At 39.4% G+C, this 24,313-nt stretch overlaps 1 protein-coding gene across 5 annotated transcripts in view; it reads left to right on the top strand.

The window, feature by feature from the left end:
* Positions 1-24,313, top strand: part of reln (reelin) — a 114,249-nt gene that overhangs the window by 88,521 nt on the left and 1,415 nt on the right. The window contains exons 34-64 of one of the 5 annotated variants that reach the window (XM_077515881.1): positions 117-390; positions 476-616; positions 699-876; positions 954-1,038; positions 1,972-2,154; positions 3,422-3,590; positions 3,748-3,853; positions 3,962-4,188; positions 5,190-5,413; positions 5,499-5,649; positions 5,754-6,012; positions 6,106-6,355; positions 6,446-6,614; positions 8,231-8,371; positions 8,682-8,859; positions 8,932-9,125; positions 9,211-9,461; positions 9,562-9,716; positions 10,900-11,114; positions 11,322-11,499; positions 12,202-12,377; positions 12,480-12,586; positions 12,669-12,911; positions 12,987-13,162; positions 13,252-13,325; positions 13,395-13,556; positions 15,304-15,461; positions 15,625-15,844; positions 17,482-17,679; positions 18,588-18,686; positions 21,033-21,159. In XM_077515881.1, coding sequence (XP_077372007.1) covers positions 117-390; positions 476-616; positions 699-876; positions 954-1,038; positions 1,972-2,154; positions 3,422-3,590; positions 3,748-3,853; positions 3,962-4,188; positions 5,190-5,413; positions 5,499-5,649; positions 5,754-6,012; positions 6,106-6,355; positions 6,446-6,614; positions 8,231-8,371; positions 8,682-8,859; positions 8,932-9,125; positions 9,211-9,461; positions 9,562-9,716; positions 10,900-11,114; positions 11,322-11,499; positions 12,202-12,377; positions 12,480-12,586; positions 12,669-12,911; positions 12,987-13,162; positions 13,252-13,325; positions 13,395-13,556; positions 15,304-15,461; positions 15,625-15,844; positions 17,482-17,679; positions 18,588-18,686; positions 21,033-21,153 — 5,462 coding nt within the window. In that variant the 3' untranslated portion in view covers positions 21,154-21,159. The other 4 variants (XM_077515880.1, XM_077515885.1, XM_077515883.1 and 1 more) reach the window with 4 other exon arrangements.

The raw sequence follows: 24,313 nt of genomic DNA, 5'->3' as shown, positions 1-24,313 counted from the left end.
GAAGTACACAGCATGAGTTATTTGACAAGCACTGAATGTCACCTTGAATGAAAGTTCTCATAACGTGCTTTGAAATGAATTCATTTTTTCATGGGAATTTTGTACTCGCCTTGCAGAAAAGCCAAGGTACGCGGAGAGCTGGGACTTCGAGGTGTCGGGTTCTTCCTTCCTGCAGTTTGAGCTGAGTATGGGCTGCAGCAAGTCCACGTCCTTTTCCCACGGAGTGCGCCTGGAATACTCCACAGACTGCGGACGTCACTGGTCCCTCATTACCCCGGAGTGTGTTCCCCCAGCTATCGGTTGCGCTGCTTACACTCAAAGTTCCATCTATACGTCGACACAGTACAAACACTGGAGGAGGATCACTGTGTACCTGCCAAGTGCTGCTAAGTATGAACGATACACAACCCCTAATTACGACTCTATTTACGTAAATATATTTGTCAATGCTTAATTGTTGCTCTTGATACCTCAGTTCTCCAAGAACTCGATTCCGTTGGATCCAAACCCATTTTACTCCGGGGGCTGAAGGTTGGGCTCTGGATAACGTGTTGCTTGCCCCAGGTTGCCCTTGGATGTGCTCTGGTCATGGTCTGTGTGACAATGGACGCTGTGTGTAAGTCAAACATGAATTTTCAATTGGATATGCTTGCTTTATGTCAGTAAATCCATGTTGAGAACTTCTCACCCTGTCTCAGGTGTGACAAAAGTTATGAGGGTGCACACTGTGTGCCCTCCACCCCCCTCCCGTCTGTTTTGAGGGAAGATTTCAATGATCACCTACAGCAGGAGACTTGGCCGGAAGTTTATGGAGCTGAGAGGGGAACTCTGAGTGGGGAGCCCCTTAAATCTGGAACTGCCCTCATTTTTAAAGGGGTAAATGTCTTCAAAGTCAATTTTGCATTTTGACCCTTGGAAGGCTTTTGTCGTCTGAAGAATTGTTCTCTTTGCAGGATGGTCTACGTATGATAGTATCAAGGGATCTGGATTGCACAAACACTCTCTACATTCAATTCTCCTTCAAGTTCATCACAAAAGGTTTGTTTTGTCTTGTTAATTGTGTGAATGCTGAAAACCGTCATACTTGTAATTCCGATGCTTTATCATACATTTTCATATACAGTATTCTGCTCACTTTTTTGTCTTCTTTCAACTTCCGCATACAACATCCAGTTTACACCATTCCAATTTCAACTTGCTCTAAAGATTCACACCAACCTCATTCAAGATACGTACAGTTTTCACACAATTTAATATTAAATATCAAACATTTCCAAATCATCAGATATTCAACTTTCTGTCAGCATTCCACTCCCTTAAATACCACTCAGCATTATTCCCAGGTGTTTGATACTGATACGGTGGAGCAGTTGGTCAAGTGCATTGTCCAGTTACCAAGAGGTTGAGGGCTTGAATCCCACCTCTAACTGTAGATACCAAATGTGTCAATTTACACAATGCAGTAAATGATATGCATATACACTAAATATCACATCATGAAATGTATTACTTCATCACCTAAATGTGGATTAAAGCCATAAAATCCACATTCATTTTCAATGACACCTTTCAGTATTATTCCACTTTATTCAATACAATTACGTAGTGTCTCTTGGCTTTTACCAAGTCAATTAAAGCACATGCCTTAGAAGATTTCAGTCCAACTTCAATTTGATATAATAATCATTGTCCAATTAGTAAACAACCATTACATTTAGTGCCATTCCACATTATTTCTTTGTTTTATTTTTTCAATATTGTTCCATATAATCAGTAACAAAATTAATTCATTCAACATCAGCAAATTCAATGACAGCTTTCAGTATTGTACCACATTATTAAATACTACAATCACACACCATGTCACTGAAGTTTACATGTCAAGAATAGTCCTGCGCAATCACACGCAATTTCACCAGAAATTTCACGTCTAGTTAATCATGTCACTGTCATTTTCATGGTATTTTCTAGGTGTACCAGAGCGCTCCCACTCAGTGCTGCTGCAGTACTCAGTGAATGGGGGAATCAGCTGGCTGCTGTTGGACGAGTTTTACTTCCCAGCTTCCACAGACACTCTGTTCCTTCACCTGCCTCTGCCCGCCAGTGCTCAGACCAACGCCACTCGCTTCAGACTATGGCAGCCTTACAACAGTGGTGAGGAGACACATTGGCATTCAAAAATCTCTCCTTTGAAAACAGAACGATCACCATCATCATGGTCATCAAATCCGATGAAATTAGAACATTTTCTGTGTGTGTCACATTCTGCAAACACAAACCAGTTTCATCCAACTGCGATCCAGATCCATCCACAAGGGTCACTGGAGCCTATCCCAGCTGGCTCCGGGCAGTAGGCGGGATACACCCTAAACTAGTTGCTAGCCAATTGCAGAGCAATTAAAAATTCATATAGAAAATTGATTTTCAAACATTCTATCATTCCTCATGGATTAGGTTTCAATTATTGTGCCTTCCTTAAACTTACTACCCTTTGGATGTACTTGCAAGTGGCAATAATTTTACGAGTTGACTATTTTGGAAAAATGGTTGAATATCACCACTTCTCTAAATGAAATGATGACATTGCAGAAGTCTTGGCTTTAGACTCGAATGGCAGAGAAAAAACAAACAAACTGTGGTTTTAGTAGAAGTCAGTGAGGTATTTTTTCCCGTGAACATGTCCAGAAGGAAGATTTAAAACTTTTAAAACTAAACTAAACTAAAAAAAATATGAATGCCGTCAAGTCAATTTTGTCGCTAATCTTTGACATATCCCACTTACACAGTATATCATCCAACTATGGAAAACAATTTCCTTTTTATTTTTTTTATTTTTTTTATTTTTGTAAAAAACATACAATAATTCAAATAAGAAAACTTCATTTCAAATGATTAAAATCCTAAAAACAAAAAATATCTCACAGCTGTATAAACAGCAGTATAAACACAGCTGTATATATATATATATATATATATATATATATATATATATATATATATATATATATATGTATATATGTATATGTATATATATATGTATATATGTATATATGTATATGTATATATATATATATATATGTATATATGTATATATATATATATATATATATATATATATATATATATATATATATATATATATATATATATATATATATATATATATATATATATATATATATATATATATATAATATATAAACAGCCGTGTTTTATGTGTATACATTTTCAGCCATGGTGTAAAAATTATGCAAAAGTAAAAGACCTCAGACTTTTTTTTTTATTACTAAAGGAAACATCTGCGAAATTGCAAAAAAAAAATTGCAAAACAAAAAAAAACACACAAAAAAACATACAAAATGCCAGAGGATTACATGAGGATTAATTTGTTTAATAATATAGTTCATTTGTTGTCCAACAGGTAAAAAGGAGGAGGTGTGGGTGATCGATGATCTCATCATCGATGGTAGCTCCTTGCATAACCCATTAGTGGTCATAGACAGCTTTGAAGAAGGCCCGAATGAGTCCAACTGGCTGTTCCACCCGGGGGGCAACAGCGGCCTCTATTGCCCCTACCAGAAAACTGGCTTGTAAGAAAAGTCTTTCACTTTGAATGTTTACAAATACTAAGTCTCATTTTGCATATCCACATTTCCCATTTAATCAGTGGACCCAAGGGTGATATGAGCCACAAAACGGATGGTTTTAACCTTGACTAATCTTTTTGTTTGTGTGTCTGTGTTGCAGAGAGGAGGATGAGTCAGCTATGGTGTTTGTCTCCAGCGAGCTGGGGGAGCATTCCATCACCACCAGGGACATTGACGTAAATGAGAACACAATCATCCAGTTCGAGGTACGCGAACAGTCTTGATCACTTCTTTCCCAAAGTAACAATCAGCACACTGACTGAAGGCATAAATCAGGGCGGGCAATCCTGGCTGATGTCTTGTTTTCGCCACAGATAAATGTTGGCTGCACGGCTGAAAGCTCATCGGCCCATCCGGTGCGACTTGAATTCTCGCGGGACTTTGGTGCCACGTGGCACTTGCTGGTGCCGCTGTGTGCTGGTGGGCCACAGCTATCTTCCCTATGCTCCACCGAGCTCCACCCGGCCAGTGTCTATTTCCCAGGCACCACACAGGGCTGGAGGAGAGAGGTCATACATTTTGGAAAGCTGCGTCTCTGCGGGTGAGCACCAGTTCAGCCTCACCAGATAATTCTTCTTCTTCTTCTTCTTCTTCTTCTTCTTCTTCTTCTACTTCTTCTACTTCTTCTACTTCTTCTACTTCTACTTCTTCTACTTCTACTTCTTCTACTTCTTCTACTTCTACTTCTTCTACTTCTACTTCTACTTCTACTTCTACTTCTACTTCTTCTACTTCTACTTCTTCTATTTCTACTTCTTCTACTTCTACTTCTTCTACTTCTACTTCTACTTCTTCTACTTCTTCTACTTCTACTTCTTCTACTTCTACTTCTACTTCTTCTACTTCTACTTCTACTTATTCTACTTCTACTTCTTCTACTTCTACTTCTACTTCTTCTACTTCTTCTACTTCTACTTCTTCTACTTCTTCTACTTCTTCTACTTCTACTTCTTCTACTTCTACTTCTACTTCTACTTCTACTTCTACTTCTTCTACTTCTACTTCTTCTATTTCTACTTCTTCTACTTCTACTTCTACTTCTACTTCTTCTACTTCTACTTCTACTTCTTCTACTTCTTCTACTTCTACTTCTTCTACTTCTACTTCTACTTCTTCTACTTCTACTTCTACTTATTCTACTTCTACTTCTTCTACTTCTACTTCTACTTCTACTTCTACTTCTACTTCTACTTCTTCTACTTCTACTTCTTCTACTTCTACTTCTACTTCTACTTCTTCTACTTCTACTTCTTCTACTTCTACTTCTACTTCTTCTACTTCTACTTCTTCTACTTCTACTTCTACTTCTTCTACTTCTACTTCTACTTCTTCTACTTCTTCTACTTCTACTTCTTCTACTTCTTCTACTTCTACTTCTTCTACTTCTTCTACTTCTACTTCTTCTACTTCTACTTCTACTTCTACTTCTACTTCTACTTCTTCTACTTCTACTTCTACTTCTACTTCTACTTCTACTTCTACTTCTACTTCTTCTCCTGTATTTTCTTACCATCTATTTGTCCTTGGACTTTGTCCCTAAAGGTCTGTAAGATTCCGTTGGTATCAAGGCTTCTTTTCAACTGGATCGGCTCCTCCAACATGGGCTCTAGACAATGTCTATATTGGCCCTCAATGTCAGGACATGTGCAGCGGTCATGGAGCGTGTGTAGGGGGCACACATTGTATGTGTGACCCTGGCTACTCTGGAAGTGACTGCTCTGTGCCTGATATTCCAAACCCTGACTTCCTCAAGGAAGACTTTGAAGGTACACTGCCAAATAGCAACAGTCTCTCAGGAGCTGTGTTGTAGTTAAAAAATGTATGTAACAAAACAATATTAATTACATGTAGGCGGAGCAGTGGATGTTGACCTTTTTAGGCAGCTGAGTGGTGGTAAACCATCCAGAAAATGTGGCATCATGTCCAGTGGGAACCATCTGTTCTTCAGTGAGGATGGGCTACGCATGTTAGTCACCAATGAATTGGACTTGTCGAATGCCAGGTATGTTTAGACTTGTCCCACAATATCCCTAATTTGTTACATATTTTTTCAATTTTACGTGCCTAAGTTGGAAGGACTGTAATCACGATTGTCAATTGCGCCAGGTTTGTTCAGTTCTTCCTCCGTCTTGGCTGCGGTAAGGCAGCACCGGACCCTCGCTCTCAGCCAGTTCTGCTGCAGTACTCTCTGAATGGAGGTCTGACATGGGGTCTCCTCCAGGAATTTCTCTTTAGCAACAGCAGTAACCAGGCTCGCCTGGTGGCCCTGGAGATCCCGCTGCGCGCTCGCACATCTTCTACTCGCCTGCGCTGGTGGCAGCCTTCTGAGAACGGGCAGTTTTACAGTCCATGGGTGATTGACCAGGTACTGTGAGGCGAGGGGGGCAACAATGGCTTTGCCTCAGTCAACCAAATGCAACTTAACACTTTATGCATTTGAACTTTCTGCATACATCAGGTGGTGGTTGGTGGTAGTGCCAGTGGCTGGGGACCTTTGGAAGATGATTTCTCCTCTATCGATGGACGCTCATGGCTCCTCCACCCAGGAGGAACCAGAATGCCAGTTTGTGGCTCGGATGGACCCGCTTTTGCTTTCATAGAGAAGTCCAACACTCGCTATGCTGTAACCACAGACATCAGTTTGGGACAAGATGCCTTCATCCAGTTTGACTTTTCTGCATCCTGCTCTGTAACCAACTCCTGCTACTGTAAGTAACAAGACATAAAGATAAAAATATTCGGTATGAAAAGGTGAGCCTCAACATTATACATGTTACTGTTTCTGTGGTTTATTATAGCTGTGGAGCTGGAGTACTCTCTGGATTTAGGTCTAACATGGCAACCTGTTGTAAGAGACTGTTTACCGACAAGCCCCGACTGCTCCTCCTACACCTTGCAGAGGTTGCTCATTTCGGATACATACAACAAGTGGGGTCGGGTGACCCTACATATCCCATCGTACGCAAGGTGAGTGCTGCTCCTTTCTTGTAACTAGGGTTGTCAGTCAATTACAATTTTTTAATCGGAATTAATTGCATGAGTTCCATTGTTAACTTATGAATAGTTGCAAATTAATCACACGTTTGATATTTGTTCAAAATGTACAATAAAATATTTTGTATGTATTTCTGTGTGCCCCAGTACCAAATGGCCCGCAGAATGATATCGGGCCACGGACCATTGGTTGGGGACCACTGATCTTGTTAACATGCAACTGGACAAATGTTTATACAAATCTAGAGTATTTTTTTACTTTTTTGATACAGCTGTTTTGCAGTAATTCATAGTTGAAGTTAAAGAGATACATTCTTAAAAAGTGTAAAACATTGAGTACTTTGATGCTTATTTCCATTGACGGGTTTGATCTATTTAAGCACTATGTTGCATTTTTAATGGACGAAGAGTGCTATATTGATAGGCCTACTAGACACTGTGGAATTTCTGGAGAAATTTCATGTGAAAGCTGATTATTATTAAAAACTGAACTTGGACAAAAGTCTGTTCCAACCAGACTTTCAACATTCACACAAAAAATGTAATTAAGTATAAGTGGTTCATAAATAGAGGTTGGATTGATTTAGAGCTAAATGTGAGTAGAAATTTTCAGTCACGAGGTGGTATTGGTGTTTCATGGTGTTTCATGACACCTGAGTAAATTATGAATGCTCACCATATCCAGCAGTCCAATCTTCCTACGTCATGCGCCCCATGGTCTTGAAGAAGGAAGAGATGGCAGCATGTGCAGAGTTAAAATGGCAACGCCAACAATGTTGTTGTCTCCTCTAGACTTCTCCCATCCTCTCTATTTAAATCAGCTGCAGTACAGTGCAGTTCTGGATGGTAATTTATATGTGGTTGTGTCCGCTTACTCTGCTACACTGTGACCGCAACTAAGCCCAAATAAGAGGGCACGTATGTAATCGTTAAAAAAAATAAAAATTAGTGGCGATAAAGTTTTAAGTTAACTCAATAATAATATGCTAATTTTGACACTACTATTCGTAACAAATGATTTTTAGTGTGCAGTATAGTAATTCTGCAAATTGTAAAAATCCTCAGTATTGAAACCCCCCCCCTCTAAAAATATTTAAAATTGTGCACAGAAATGCACATGCTGCAGACTCTGAATTTCCACTAACATAAAAAATCTGAGTCACTCAATCGAGATGTATCACTTCAACAATACTTCCTTGACACCAATTACTACTTCCTGTCGCCAGGGCTTTGGTATAATCTTGAGGCATTAATAAGAATCACGCCTATATTTTCACAAATCATATTTTACTTTTGTATATGTATATATATATATATATATATATATATAAAACATATATATATATATATATATATATATATATATATATATATATATATATATATATATATATATATATATATATATATATATATATATATATATAAAACATATATATATATATATATATATATATATATATATATATATATATATATATATATATATATATATATATATATATAAAACATATATATATAGAATTTTTTTTTTATTTATTTATTTTTTTATTTTATTTTTTTTTTTTTAAATGGATAACTGTTTGTAGGTCTCCAGCCACAAGATTCCGCTGGTTCCAGCAGGCTCCATTTGATAAGCAGCAGACCTGGGCTCTGGATAACCTCTATATTGGAGATGGCTGTCCAGATATGTGTTCTGGACACGGACGGTGCCAACAGAGCACCTGTGTGTAAGTAACATACAGTATGTCAGTCTTTGTTTCTAAGCCTGGATTTACACTGAATGCTTCATGTGACACAATTCAGAGATTCTTCCTCTTCAAAAGTCATGGCAATGTGAAAGATTTAAAAAAAAATGCATGGATATAGGCATTAAATTGGAAATGGGCACTTGGACCTGCAGTGTACAGAGAATGAGACGTGTCACATTGTCATATATTACTCTACAGTGGATGCGTGTAGTTGTTTTCTATTTAATTATTATTATGAATCATCCATGACTTTATTATCCTAATGAACCACATGTTGTATCCTCATCAGGTGTGATCAAGAGTGGGGCGGTGAGTACTGCGATGAGCCGGTAGCTTTGCTCCCCTCCCAGCTGAAGGACAGCTTCAGTCGGGCTCCCTCACTGGGTCACTGGCACACACTCACTGGTGGGAAACTCAGCACCGTGTGCGGAGCTGTGGCCTCTGGAGCTGCGCTGCACTTTAGTGGTGTAAGTATTTCCTGTCTCGTATTGTTTTCTTCATTTAGTATGCAATGTTGTCTACTCTGTACCTCGATGCAGAGTTGCAGCCGTCAGTTGGTGACGGTGGACCTCAACCTGACCAACGCGGAATTCATCCAATTCTACTTCATGTACGGCTGCATGATCCCACCTAGCAATCGTAACCAGGGGGTGCTCCTGGAATACAGCTTGAATGGAGGAATCCACTGGCATCTGCTGACAGAGATTTTCTATGATCTTTATACAAAACCTGGGTGAGTGCCTTTAAATGTAGTCATTTCTATGAGTGGAACCAAGAGGATCATGTGTGCAATCTGTTATTTGCCATGATGTCTTCAGGTTTGTGAATGTTCTGCTGCCTCCTGCTGCCCGACAAGAAGGCGTGCGTGTGCGCTGGTGGCAGCCTCAGCACGACGGAGTGGACCAGAGCGACTGGGCTCTGGATAACGTCCTCATCGCGGGTTCAGACATGCGGGCACAGATTTCCGACACATTTGGCGGCGTGGCGCTGCCCAACCATGAGAGAGCTCCCGCTGATGAAACCTCAGGACCAAACAGTGACCTGACCGAGCTAGAGGAAACCCCAATTGGTACGACACAGTTGGTTTGAATATCTCAATCAAAGCTTCATTCTAACAAACGAGAAATAAAAAATCAGAATGAGAACATGTTGGTTTGTTTTGTTGTCAGTGAGCGACCATTGGTTGTTCTCAGAGGACTGCTCAGTGCAGCGTTTCTGCAGCTCCCCTGATGGAGTGATGGCGTGTGGCAATGCTGATGGAAGAGAGGTCTACGCTGTCACGCACGATATAATCCCTGAGAAGGGTTGGGTCATGCAGTTCAAGGTAATTCATAAGAAAAGAATACACATGTTCACTCTATGGCAATGCTGGGTAAACTTTTGTGCTCAAGGGACACGTTTGATTTTTCAATGGGCCACATCAATTGTATGTACAGTAAAATATATAAATAAAATGTTCAAATTTGTATGTAAAATTAGTTAATAAAATAATGCATTATCATTTTATTAATGTGATTATAATTCAGGGATGTTAGATAACACTTTTTTCAGACCGATACTACTACAAGTACTCAACCCTTGAGTTGTCACTGATACGATACCAAGTACTGATACCACTACTACTTTTGCTAAATAAAATTTCCCCAAAAAACAATGACAAATAATTTTAAAGAACCATCTATATATCCCAGTGTATAATTTGTCCTTGAATTTGCATTAAATTAATGGAAACTTTCTATTTTTCTAAGTTCTAGTTCTTGATTCTAAAATGGCCACAAGAGGGTGGTCAATGCTGGTACTGGCCGCCATCGTGGGTACGATACCTTGAAAAAAAGACCAGATATCGGGCCGATACTGATACCTGGTATCGGTACGCTCCCAATCCGAATTATAATTTATTTCATTTAAGTCAATTCACAAAAATAATAGAATAAAAAGCTAAAGTACAAAGAGTAAATGTCAAATTATAGTTGAACTTTTTTTATTCACAATAACTATATTTATGATGGATGGATGGATGGATGGATGGATGGATGGATGGAATTTATCACATTTTATCATGCACAGAAAATTAAGCAAATAAATAAGTAGTACAAAATCATCATGAAAATCAATATACCAGTAAACATTTTACTTACCCACTTTACTGACATAAATACATTACCGGTACATGCATATTTAAAATGTTTATGTTAATGTTTTTATACTATTGTTCAGTGAATCAGTTAAACAATTCATGTTCATAATACAACAATATTGCAGGACTTTGATAATATAAATGCCCAATGGGCCGAATTCAAGGATGAAGTAGGTCATTTTTGGCCTGCATCCCATATTCCGATATCACCAGATTTAAGTATTAATAAAATGGGGGGACGATACCCAAAGTCAGTTGTGTTCCTATGAGGACAAACATTAGAATATACAGGTAATGTTGATTACATTGCGCAGGCCGTGGTACTGATGACCGAATGTTGCGGCAACAATTTTTCACACGTGTCCTACAGATCGCGGTGGGCTGCGTCGTGCCAGATCGTGCCGCGGACAGACAGGTCCATGTTCAGTACTCTGCAGACTATGGAGTGACGTGGAAGTACCTGGTCCCTCAGTGTCTCCCTGCCGATCCCCGCTGCGGAGGACACGTCTCGCAGCCGTCAGTCTTCTTCCCCGCGGAGGGATGGAAGCGGGCTGTCTATCCCCTGCCTGACGGCCTCGCTGGCACGTAGGTCAAGACATTTCGAAACATGCAATGCTTCTCTTAATATTTCATGCGTCATGCATGAGCTACATTATTGATAGATCTATTTATTGTTACAACATCAATGATTTAAACTTGTGTCATATAAATCTTGGAAAAGGCAGATGCATGTTGTTTGACTAAACTCTTTACATGACCCAAAGGATTCAGCCTGCTTCTCCTGTCCTTTAGTTCAGTGCGCTTCAGGTTCTACCAGCAGCACTCAGACGTTCAGTGGGGTGTGGAGAATTTTTATATCGGGCCAGCATGTGAGAGCCATTGTGGCGGGCACGGAGACTGTTTGGATCAACGCTGCCTCTGTGACCCAGGATTTACCGGACCAAACTGCTACGCCAGTACAGCACTGAAGGTAGTGTCTGCCTTTCAAAGTGGCGTTTTGAAGTTGTTTCTCTTATTTTCAAACTATTTTCTTTTCCACCATGGGATCAAAATTCTGTTCATATGAAAATGCTGGCTTCCCAGTCCATGTCAACAATGTGTAGCCCTATAATCCGAAGGATATGTGTATTTGATCTCTCAAACCCAAAAACGTGTAAATACGGTTTTCAATCATTTATACTTCACTCCCAAAAACGTATTTACACATTTCTGTATGTTATTTTATTTTTATTTATTTTTTCTTTAATGCAAAAACATACAGAAGGTTTTGATGCAGCTTCTGACATGAAGAGGTGGTTTAAAGCACTGGTTGTTATTACAAAAAACATCCAGTAGGTGGCAGCAGAGTGTAAGAAATCAGCCAGTGCCATGTTGCAACAAGCCCTTTTTGATTGGTGTTTTCACCAGGAATGTGAATTTTGATTAAACTTAGCTATATTTTAATGCTAATTGCTGGAAAACGGACGCAGATACAAATATGTTTTTTTCCTGATGAAAGAGGAGACTCTAATCTTTCTTTTGTCAGGTTCCATATTTTTTATAGCAATAGAACACAATATTTTGTGGGTCTTTCAAAATTAGTCAAAATCCAGTAAAACAGCCAGGAGCGGAGGGGGTTGCTTCAGTGAAAATGGCTGGGAGTCAATGAGTTAATCAATCTTTCCCCCCGCAGGCATCTTTGAAAGAACGTTTTGACTGGGAAGGAGCAGCCGGGCCTCAGTGGCAGGTTCTAGAAGGAGGTCGACCCTGCACAGACTGTGGTGTGTTGGTCGAGGGTACAGCCCTTTATTTTGGAGGAGCTGACGCCAGACAAGCTGTTACCGCCGACCTGGACCTTCGGGGAGCTAAGTCAGTATTGGAGTCTGGCAACATGTTTTGTGGTTGCAAACTATTTTCCTTGTCATTTTTAATGTGGTGATGGATTTGAGATGATCTTTTCTGTGGCTTTAGATTTGTGGAGTACTGGGCCAGGATTGGAAGTGAGAATAACATGTCCATGTGCCACCGTCCAACATGTCGAAAAGAGGGAGTGCTGCTAGACTATTCGTCTGATGGAGGTGTGCTTTAAAAAAAAAAAAAGGTTTTATCGTTTGTCACCTTTTTTCTCCCACTCTGCGAACGTGTCCGTATGCTCCTCAGGTGTGTCGTGGATCCTACTGCACGAGATGGACTACCTGAAATACGTGTCTGTGAGGAGAGATTACATCGTCCTGCCGGAGGGAGCCCTGACTAACGCCACTCGCCTACGTTGGTGGCAGCCTTTTACTATGTCCTCGGGCTTGGCCTCTCCCAGTCTGGAGAGAGCTCAGTGGGCTATAGACAACATCTTAGTTGGAGGGTCAGACATCAATCCATCAACCTTGCTCGACACCTTTGATGACGGTAAGTCTATGAAGTGAAAAAAAAAAAGTTTACTGGGCAAAAGGTAAGCAGGTCCCTTTCTGTTGTGTTTTTCAGAGGGTGTATCTCATGAGGAAAGCTGGAGCTTTTACCCGAATGCTGTGCGAACTGCTGGCTTCTGTGGAAACCCCTCGTTCCACCTTTACTGGCCCAACAAGAACCAAGACCGGACGCATAACATCCTCGCCACTCGAGAACTGATAGTGCAACCTGGATATATTTTACAGTTCCAAGTATTTAAACAATTCTGCATCTGCTTTAGCAACTCTTGTCTGTGTGTTTCATTGGTGTGATGTTTTATGTTGATCTCTCATTAATGTAGATAGTAGTTGGCTGTGAGGCGGACACATGTCAGGACCATCATTCTGTCCTGCTGCAGTACAGGAAGGATGCAAGGTAGCTACTGATACATAACAATGACAGTGTTTAATATGGAACTGAATATTTTCCACGCTCCCCTTTCAGGTCTGACTCGTGGCAGTTGGTACAGTCTGAGTGCCTCCCCTCCTCAGTCAACAATGTGGGCTGCTCCCCCTTCCAATTCCACGAGTCCACCATCTACAGTCCCGTCAACAGCTCAACATGGACCAGAGTCACCGTTCAACTGCCTGACCACGTCTCTTCAGGGTAGGGCTGGGTAATTTATTTCATTGAACAAAATGGATGCAAACAGAGAGGGAGAGACAGAAGTGTACAAAAGCTAAGTCAGTATTGTTCCAGGATTTTTTTTTCCCAGACCGATGCAAGTAAGTGTACTCTTACTCTTGAGTAGTCACCAATACTAGGGATTAATAATAAGGGCAATATTCTCATATTAAAACTGCCATGTCATGTGCTGATATTAAAAGCAGTTCATCTGTTTAATTGATTTCCATTTGTGCAATCTAGCACCCTCTGGTGGTTAGTTTATTTATGCTGTTTAATTTTAATGAGCCATGTTTCGGCTTGCCAACGTTTAAGACCCACGCAAGAAGGGGCCGTAACATGTTTGAGTTGCCCCACAAAGACTTGATTCGCAATATTTGCATGCACCAGCAAGTAAGTGTCAATATGACCTCAGCTAATTAGAATTCTGTCGACGAGACAATTAAAACAAAATGAATGGCCAAGCCTATTTTTTGTGACTGCTGTCATGTACAAAATCACAATATCGTGCTTTATGCGATATCTTTTTTTTTTCTTTTTTTTATATCGTGAGCTTTTATTATATATATATATGTGTGTGTGTGTGTGTGTGCTGTCAAAGTTACAGTGTTAACTAATTAATTAATCACAAAAAAATTATCGCATTAATCAATACCACAGATTAATCACACTATTCATTTTGACCGCAGATGATCCTTTTTAGCTGACAGCGCATGGTTACATTAAAGGTAGCTGTTGGAGTTTGAGCAATAAACATAACTACATGCATTAAAGTAAAGCATTTAATATATGTTTACATATGCTGTAGGTAATTTATTCCCATTTTAAATTATGCAAATAATTGATTAGAAAAAGCAGGATGAGCGTGTGCAGGGGATATAAATTTTTGAAGATGTCCTTGTAACATTATATGTTGAAAAAATTAACACATAACAGGTGCGCTTCAAATTTAGCGGGCAAAATATGTTGGGGAAAAAAAGCCGTTTTAAGTCAGTGATTAATCATGATTAATCAAAATTCTAAGATGTGATTAATCTGATTAAAAAATTTAATCATTTGACAGCTCTAACATTTATATATACATATATATATATATATATATATATATATATATATATATATATATATATATATATATATATATATATATATATATATATATATATATATATATATATATATATATATCGCTAACCTCCCCACAATATTGTAATGATATCATATTGTGAGGATCATATTGTGGGGAAAAAAAACAATCTAGCAATGTAGCATTTTTCCTTAAAATTGTATGACATTAATGACAATTTTTTATTTGCTGTTTTTTTTTAATTATTATTATTATTATTATTCCTATTTCTACAGAAATACTTACATTAATTGCATCTTATTGGGCATCTGTCAGACATATATGCCTTTAGTTCCCGATGGTAAAATGGCCAAGAGATGGCAGCTGATACTGATATTGGCAGCCTTTATGAGTACCATTACCTTAAAATAAGGCTGGTATCGGCACCAATAACTGGTATCGGTATTCTACAAAAAAAAAAGTCATAGTCATTTGTTTTCTCTGTAAGTTTTCCGTAAGTAATATTACAAATGACATTTTTTGTGAAACAAATCAGAGATTTTATTTTGAAGCCATACTGATTTTTTTTTGTCTTGCATTTGTATTTCCGCACGTCAACAATATAGTTCTGTGTCCCCTTTGTCATGTGTTGTCTATTTCCAGGGCAACGCAGTTCCGCTGGATTCAAAAAGAGGGGACGGGGGAGCGTCAGAGCTGGGGGGTGGACCGCGTTTACATCGGCGAGGCCTGCCCAGGACTCTGCAGCGGACACGGCTACTGCACAAGTGGAGTGGTCTGCATCTGTGACGAGGGATATCACGGTGGGCCACTAACTGGAAAGAAAAAAAATCTGCTAAATACAAATTCACCTCATATGACTGTCTACGCATCGTGGATACAAAAACATCAATTTTTATTTTATCTTACAATGTGATCACAACAAACCAATTTCCATCATTGTCCCCTCTCCTCCCACCTGAACAGGTGATGACTGCTCCCTCTCCAGCAGAGACTTGCCCAGCTCCATCAAGGACAACTTTGAGTCGGGCAGCGTGTCTCCGGAAAGTTGGCAGCTGATTCAGGGCGGAGGAGTGGGGAGCGGATGTGGACAGCTGTCACCGCATGCCCACGGAGACTCGCTTTATTTTAATGGCTGTAAGATGAGGCAGGCTGTTACTAGACCGCTGGACCTCACTCGAGCCAGGTACAGGTACAACCAAAACACAAATCACACCATGCTGTGCTCACACTACAGACTGCTGTGAAAAAGGATTGCCTGCCTTTCCTGATCTATTTTTTTCCCCTTTTTCCGTGCTTATTTATTGTGGCCATCTTATTCGGATTTTTATTCTCTCAGGTGATCTTTATTCTGTTTTTTGTCCGAAAAACAACTCCCACATAATGCTTCCAATTTACATCGTTCAAATATCAACTTGCCTAAAAAATGCATGCCTGTGTATATATATCGTCTGATTCCACATTACTTACAGTTCTCGCACAATTTAATGTTAAATATCAACTTTTCCCCATTCATTTTCAATGTGAATGACGTTGAACTTTTTAAGTCCCACGCCCACTTCCATACATACAACTGATCATACAATTGATACTGATTAGTGGCCTACTTGGTTAAGTGCTTATCCAGTAACCCACAGGTTCTGGTTTCAAATCCCACCTCTGACTGTACATTGCAAATATATCCATGGCAATTATGCTTTGTGATATAAATGTATATCAACTGACTATCATATCATGAAAAGGCATTACAATTTCACTGAAATGACTAAATGAATGTTGGCTTGCTGTTTCAGATGACACTTTTCAAAAAATACAAATACGCCGTTAGCCATGTATCTGAACAAGGCAAGTTATCTCAGTCCTTGGCTCCCCCACAGAGGATTTGGTTCAAACCCCGCCTGAACCACATTTCAGTACATTTGATGGTTCGATACCAACTGACTGTCGTGTCAGGAAATGGATTATAATTTCTTTGAAATGATTACATCCCACCTTTGTCCTTTCTTTTTATGCATTTATCTTTCAACTTCATTTAAAACTTTGTAATTTTCACATTATTTATCTTTCAATTTACTTCATAATCATTCATCTTAGCATTCGCCTATTGGCATTCAGCTTTCAGCATTCCCACGCAATTTCGTCAGAAATTGCACTTATTCTAGTTACAATTAGATGTTTCAGATCATCACACTAATCTTAAATTGTCCCTGTGTAAAAAAAAAAAAAAAAAAAAAAAAAAAGTAATTGTTTGTGCCACACTTTGAAATCAAGCATTTTCAATAACTAGGGATGAGGGTTTTTTTATTTTTATTTTTTTAAATATGTAAGGTGTACCTCAGTCTCAAACGGATTTAAGACTGGATCTTGTTTACCCCATTGCCTCCATCTAGTTTTTTTAATCATTCAGCGGTACTTGCTGGTATATCTGGTTGTTATTGTGCTACATAAAAATACAATAATTTTTCCATCTCAGCAAGTCCAACTTTTGTCCTGGCAGTCCTCTAAATATTTCTCCAAATTTCCTAAGGAATATTAAGCTTTGTTTTATGCAAATGTGAGATAAGATCTCAATATGACTTTTGAACTTTGCCACTTAGGTCATTTAGTCATGTCCTTCTTATGGTTAAGCATTGTACTTACCTTATTAAATTGGTTATCTAAAATGTTGAACTTTGAATAATATGCAAATAAAATCTTTAATCGGGAAGGGGGCAAATACATGAAGTGTTTCCTCCATTTTAGGCATGCTAAAATCAAATGCACCGACAACTCTGAGATTGACGTCTCCCTCTGACCTTTGCCATCCCTTCTGTCTCCCTGCAGTAAGATCATGTTTGTGCTGCAAATTGGCAGCGTGGCACAGACAGACAGTTGTAACATTGCGCTGGACCGGGCCGACACGGTCGATCGAGCGGTGCTGCTGCAGTACAGCGTCAACAACGGAGTCAGCTGGCACGTCATCGCCCAGCACCAACCCAAAGACTTCATAAAGGCCCAAAGAGTTTCCTACAACATTCCGCTGTAAGTGACCCACACTGAAGCATTACTATCTTTTCAGATGGAATATTGTTGTTAGCTCGTAAAAGCTCATTAAATTGTGCAGCTGAATCTAATAATTGGCTTAGTTTATGTTATAATAATAATAATAATAATAATAATAATAATAATGTAACCATCCTGTTTGGTTGGTTTAGGAACAGTAATAATGTTCCCGGGTCAATTTGACCCAGGATATATTTGATAATTAAAAACACATTCCAATAAACTTTAATAAACCACTTTCATTGCAAATATTTCAAATGAACTATTTTGAATAAGTTTCATGATGAAACACTACTATGTAGTTCTTTAACTTTGAAATGGGTCAGTTTAATGTTTAATGTTCCAAAAGTGTCCGACTAACAGTTTTCAATGCAGATATGTCAAACTGAACCATTTTAATTGTCTGTTGATAAAGGTTAATTACGAAAAATGGGTCATGTTTAATGTTCCAAAAGCATTCCAATAAACATTCAACACGTCATTGAAAATGTCAGAGTGACTACTTTTAATTTCAATTTCAGTTTTATAACAAATAAACTAATTATACTATGGGTCAATTTGACCCGGAATGTTTAACCATCACTACAAATATTGTTATAGCTTATTAGTAACTGTTTTTAGTGTACATACGTTGAAATTAACTGTTTCTTATAAACTGTAGATGTGAATGTTGGGTCAGTTTGACCCGGTATATGCTCAATATTCCATGTAAATATCTCCAAGTGTTATTTTATTGTCTGTTAGTGCCAAGTTTGATAGCGAAAGTTAACATTTTTTCTTTAACTTGAAAGTGGGTCATTTTGACCCACAACACAACAGGAGGCCATTACGATTGACACAGAATAAGCAGTACGATCTTGAACATAGTGTACTCCTGTTTTCTCCAGAGAGGCAAGGGTTAAAGGAGTGATGCTGCGATGGTGGCAGCCACGTCACGACGGCGCAGGACATGACCAGTGGGCATTGGACCATGTGGAAGTAGTTCTGTGAGTACCCAAACTATCGGCACTGGCCCAACCCCCCATCAGAACCCAGATCTGTCCTTGTCTGATCCCGCATCACCCGTAGATAACCCCCCCTCCACTTTTACTCCACACATACACAGGAAGCGTGCACACAGATCGTAAGCGCATCGCCACACATGTGTACACCGACAGTGAAGTTCATCACTGCTTCCGGTGTCAGGCAAGCAGGAACATTACTGCATTTGCTTCGCTTTGAAGGGTTATGTTTGTGGATGGCTGGCAAATTGTCATCAGTGTCTTGTGGAAAAGAGACAAAAGAAACAATGTTTCATTCAGTCTGCTGTTTTAAAAAAAAAAGAATTACCCGCAACTCCACAAGGCACTGATGATATGGTTGTCTATTAGCAGTGTGTAAATTAATGTCGGTATCCTGAAGCAGTTTAAATGCATTTCCTGCATGTCGCTAAGGGTCTTACTCGCTGCCAATGTGGGTGCTCGTTGTTTATTCAGACCTAAACCTGATGCATTAAAAGTTGCTGTGTACACACTTTTGCCCAGTTTCGTTAAAACGATACAGTCCAGTTCAGTTGAGCATAAAGGGTACAATAATGGTGTTTCTCAACCTTGAATGAGCAAAGGCGCATATTTTAGAAAAAATTTCAAGGCAAAAAAAAAAAAAAAAAGTATGAAGACTGAAGTAATGATGATCGTGTCTCAATATACTGACAAATCTACTCCACTGTGAAATCTGGGCCTGTTGAGCCCGGATAGATTTGTCTCAAAATGATTCACACCAATATATTTGTGTGTTTTTCAGATACACAAACATATTCACCATTTTCACCTGTTTGTTAATATCGTGTATGCATCGACTGACCATTTGTAAATGCACAATTCTGCTGATGGGTTGTTGTTGAATGTGCATTTACATCAACACAAAATATGACTGTCATTTGTTTCCCTCCCATTCTTCTATTATAACCTCTTTCGCCACGGCTGCACACGATGTTTGTGAGTTTTTGTGAATCACTGTTGCCATGGCAAGTTTGCCAAGAAAGCAACACTGATTTTGAGGGTCTGAATATTTATTTATATTACAAAAACCTGACATTTCACCAAGAGACGTTTTAAATCCACTGTGTACTGAAATAATGATTTTGTTATGAAGACATTAAAAAAAAAAAAATCTTCCTTTTCAGGTTTTTTTTTTTTTTCCTTTTGATGTTTTACAGTATCTGTCTTCACTCTTCGAGGAGGGTGTTTGGTGAATACGCTAGGTAGCATTAGCTAACAAAATGCTACTGGTATTAAAATATAAAATAAAATAAAAGCATCTATAGCAGTAGCTCTGTCACAAACGAATCTTTTTGTAATCCATTAACCTATCGATTATTCCATCGATGAATGGAGTAATCGCCGCCACCGTTCCGACAACTTCCGGGTGCCACAAATATGTTTTTTTTTTTTTTTTTTTTAATTATTAGAATAACTTAGACGCATGCATTTTACATCCGCCAATTTTCGTGGTCGACCCAACTGACTTGTTCGAATTTGTTTCCCAGCCCTACTTCGCAGCTTAATATAATAAAATAGAATAAATCATCTTTCGAGACGATTTGATGCTGGAGGGAAACAAATTACGGTCTGAAAAACATGAAAATCACAAATATATTTGTGTGAATAATCTTGAGACAAATCTCTCAACATAGTTTTTTGAATGGAGAGTGGATGCACGGGTTACCTTCTGTCTCATGGGAGAGTGTGTAATTGTTCTGCATGATCACTATAGCATCGATAAATGAGCAAAGGTACATTATTTATTTCATCAAATTGGATCATTTTCTACGTGTCCATAACATATTTAGATGCCAGAGTGGAGCTAGTCAGGCATTGAAGAGGATTCAAAGTCATATGCATTTGTTGTTTGTGGGCGTGTCAGCTAGCATCAAGTCACATCAGCATCAGGTGTTCCAACTGAACTGTACTGTATGGCTTGGTGAAAACCTATTTTTAGTGCCTAAACCTGAGCTGCCCCCTGGTCTCTGTGGCCGTTACCCCTCCCCGCTCCCTATGCACGCCGTTCAACAGTGTCTGCTGACAAATGTGACCATAATCCTCACACTCTTGTTTATTTCTCTCTGTTCACCACTTCTCCACTCCTCCAATTTCCTTTTTCTTTTATGCCGCTTCATGTGCCGCTTTCCTTCCGTTCATGCCGCATCGTATCCAACCTCATCGTCCACTTTCATGCACTCTTCTTTTGCTCTACGATGGATGACTCCTCAACTTCTGACTTCCATTTATTCTCACTCTTTCTCTTCTCCTCCTCTCCCTCCTCCTGTGGGCCCCCGCCCCATCCCTCCCCAGGCCAGGGCTCCCACCCCCACTCACCTTTCTGCGAGACAGCAGTCCCCCACACCTGCCCCTCCCCTCTCGCGCTCTAACTTCTGCTCTCTTCTGTATTCTGCTCCCACTGGCATGGCTGTAGCGTCAGGTAAGTTCACCGCCTTGTCCCCGCCCACATCCACCCCTATCCCACCCCTCTCTTTTGCCAGCCTTCCTCCTCCTCACACAGCACACGCACTCTCGCTCGGTTTACACTGCAAGCCTCGCTCATCATCACCGCAATCATCTCCACAACCTCGCTTTTTTTTTTCTCGATTCCCACGCAGACCGGCTGCTCACACAGTCCAGGTGGAAGCTCCGTAACATGACAGTCACTGAAGTCAAACCAAATGAAATGAGTTCATGAGCTGCCAATTTTTCCAATATTAAGTTGACGAACACAAAATGTCTGTGTGGTGTTGTGTTGGTGTGTACAGTATGTGTGACGTACTCCATCACTGTGATTTTACCTGTTGTTGTTTTTATCTGGCTGCTTACTTGATGAGCTGACTTTTGTGTTTCAGGCGGCTTTTAAAAGATTAAGCGTTCGACGCGGAGTGTCTGGAACACTCTTTCTTATTAGTCCGCACACCAACCTCAGCTTTTACTTGGCTCAATTTTGTTTGTCCCTGTTTGCATGGCTCAATGCATTGGGTCAATCTCATTGACTTATTTGCAGATTCCAGTTTTCTTAACCCTCTGTTTTCATCTTAGCTCATCCCCCTACCACAGGGATAGCCACATGCGACCTGCTCTTCTCTTTAACCCAGCCCACCCAGCATTTAAATGATCCGAAGTCTATCTATGGGAATATGAATTAAGCACCAAAATCCGCCTATTTTGATCCATCACAGGGGGCGACCATTTTGCCACTTGACTGAAAATGACATCACATTGGCTCAGGACTCAGGTGACGACCAATCTCACAGCTCAAACTCAGAAAACGTCAAATGAGCCGTGATTGGTCATTTCCTGAGCATCTGTGATGTCGTTTTCACTCGACAGATAGTGGCAAAATGGCCGCCACCTGAGATGGCTCAAAATGGATGGATTTTGCTGCTTATGTAGTGTTTCACCATTCTGCGACTCCAAATGAATGGTGTTGATGTGAAATTAACTAATTTTCATCAAAGTCAGTTAAATTATCAATGGCGGAACTAAATACAATAATCCAGCTATTGTAGATTATTTGTTATATGAGGACTTACAATTGTGTGAGAGCATCTTCACTGAGGAAGCAACGAGAACCGCAGGAGGGTGCAAATAAGACAAATGAGATGAACCCATTTTTCCCCTTTTTCCGTGGCTTTTGGCTGTTTGTTCATCCATTTACGACATATGCTCATCCCTCCATCATCTTGGCATCAAACATACAACCTCCCGCCCCTCCCCGAGCCACCCCGCTTTGCAGAAAGCCCTCTAGCTCACCCAGGCTGCACAGCTGGCTCACTGGCGCCACCCTGCTGGATGGAAGAGGCAATGAACAGGCCAAGCGAGAGCGACGTGCCACCATCTCGTTTCTACTGCTTGTCTGCTCAAAACCATGAACTTGCGTTGATTTTCTTTTTTCCCAATCTTTACTCTGACATCAAACATTCGATGTCTGAGCGTGTGTGTGTTCCATGTCTTGTCTTGTCGGTCAGTGGAAATCTGTGTATCATCTGTTCTTTGCATTTTCAATTGGTTATCAACATCAAACAATTACTGATTATTTTTATTTTTTTTAATCTGACACACTCATTCATGATTACGTGTATTGCGTCTCATAACTGTCCTGGACACGAAAATGTGACATTTAAAACCTAACTAGACGTATAAAAGAAAGAAAGAAATTCACTGGATTTGATGATATTTGATTCTATACAAAGTCAGATGGGGAAAAGCAACCAGTTACATTAAGCTGCCTTACCGTATACTGCAAACTGTTAAATAAATTTACATATTTGGTAAATACACATAGAACATAGTTAGATCATTTCTGCTTAAATAACCAGAAATTTTCATATTCATACCACACACACACACATTCAATCACTAACGGAGATAGTTTATTTGCATATTAATTGAAAAACCTACAGCTACGTTCACACTGCAGGTAAATGTGACCCAAATCAGATTTTTTTTTTTTTTGCCCATTATGTGACCTGTATCTGATTTTTTTTTCTTTTTGCCCATTATGTGACCCGCATCTGATTTTTTTTTTGGGGGGGGGACAGTCTGAACAGCTCAAGTCCAATTTAACCCCTCCGGACCCATAAATGCAGTAGACATGATATATTTGCGTGTCTAAACCAATTAAACACATAATTTGGATGATGTCAACACTAATGGTTCATGACTTGATCCTAGCTAACCAATCACAATCCCAAGATGATTTGCATGATGTTCATGTTAAAAACGAACATTTAAGATTGGTAAGTTTACGACACGTTACAGTCATCCTGGCGTCTACTGTAACAAATAAAAGCATGAGATAACCCTTTTTTTAACCCATGTTCTTACCTGTATGGGGAGTCAAAGTCAGCAAAAAAAAAAAAAAGTAAAAATAAATAAATAAATAAAAATGCCCAGCCAAAAAAATGCAGGCCTGAAGTGGTTTTAAAAGCATTAAGTGTGGTGATAGTAGCAGTGTTACCAACTCCCCAGGAAGGAAAGTAGCTTTTGGCTGCCCTAAAAGTTGCTAAATGTTGCCATTGCCTGATTTGCATGATTGGCAATTTGCATGTAATTGTAATGGATTCTATAAGGAGGGAGGAATAGTGTAGTGGGGGAGGCAAAAAGTGAGTCAAAGAGGGCTTTAAGTAGTGATAGACAAATGAAGCTTCATGAAGCAAAATTTTTGACTCTTCTAGATAGTGCACTTGCTTTAAAGATAATGCAATGAAAATTGATTACATTTCCACTGCATCATTAAACCAAGAGTGCCATCTAGGAATCAAAAACATCTCAAGTGCTTCATGAAGCTTCATTTGTGTCCATCCCTAATTAAAGCCTTTCTCTGTGCTTTGAAGGAGGACTTCAAAAGACCATATCTGTGTGTGATGGTCAGTTTAGACAACTCGTGGGAAAAAAACGCAAGTAAAGTGCATGTTTTCCCAACCGATTTTGACAGTGAGAGAACCCATTCAAAATGGAAGTAAGGAATGATATACAAATTGTCATGTTTTCTCACCCTGCAGAACATAAACAAATCCACTTTTTTGAGTAGTAGTGTTTGAGGTCGTGACCTCGACATGTATGACACCAAAGTTAGAGCAGCAACA

The sequence above is a fragment of the Festucalex cinctus genome, chromosome 3, assembly GCF_051991245.1.
Source record: "Festucalex cinctus isolate MCC-2025b chromosome 3, RoL_Fcin_1.0, whole genome shotgun sequence".
NCBI lineage: Eukaryota > Metazoa > Chordata > Actinopteri > Syngnathiformes > Syngnathidae > Festucalex > Festucalex cinctus.
The sequence above is the reverse complement of the archived record's forward strand: the minus strand, read 5'-3'. Positions and strand labels throughout refer to the sequence as shown.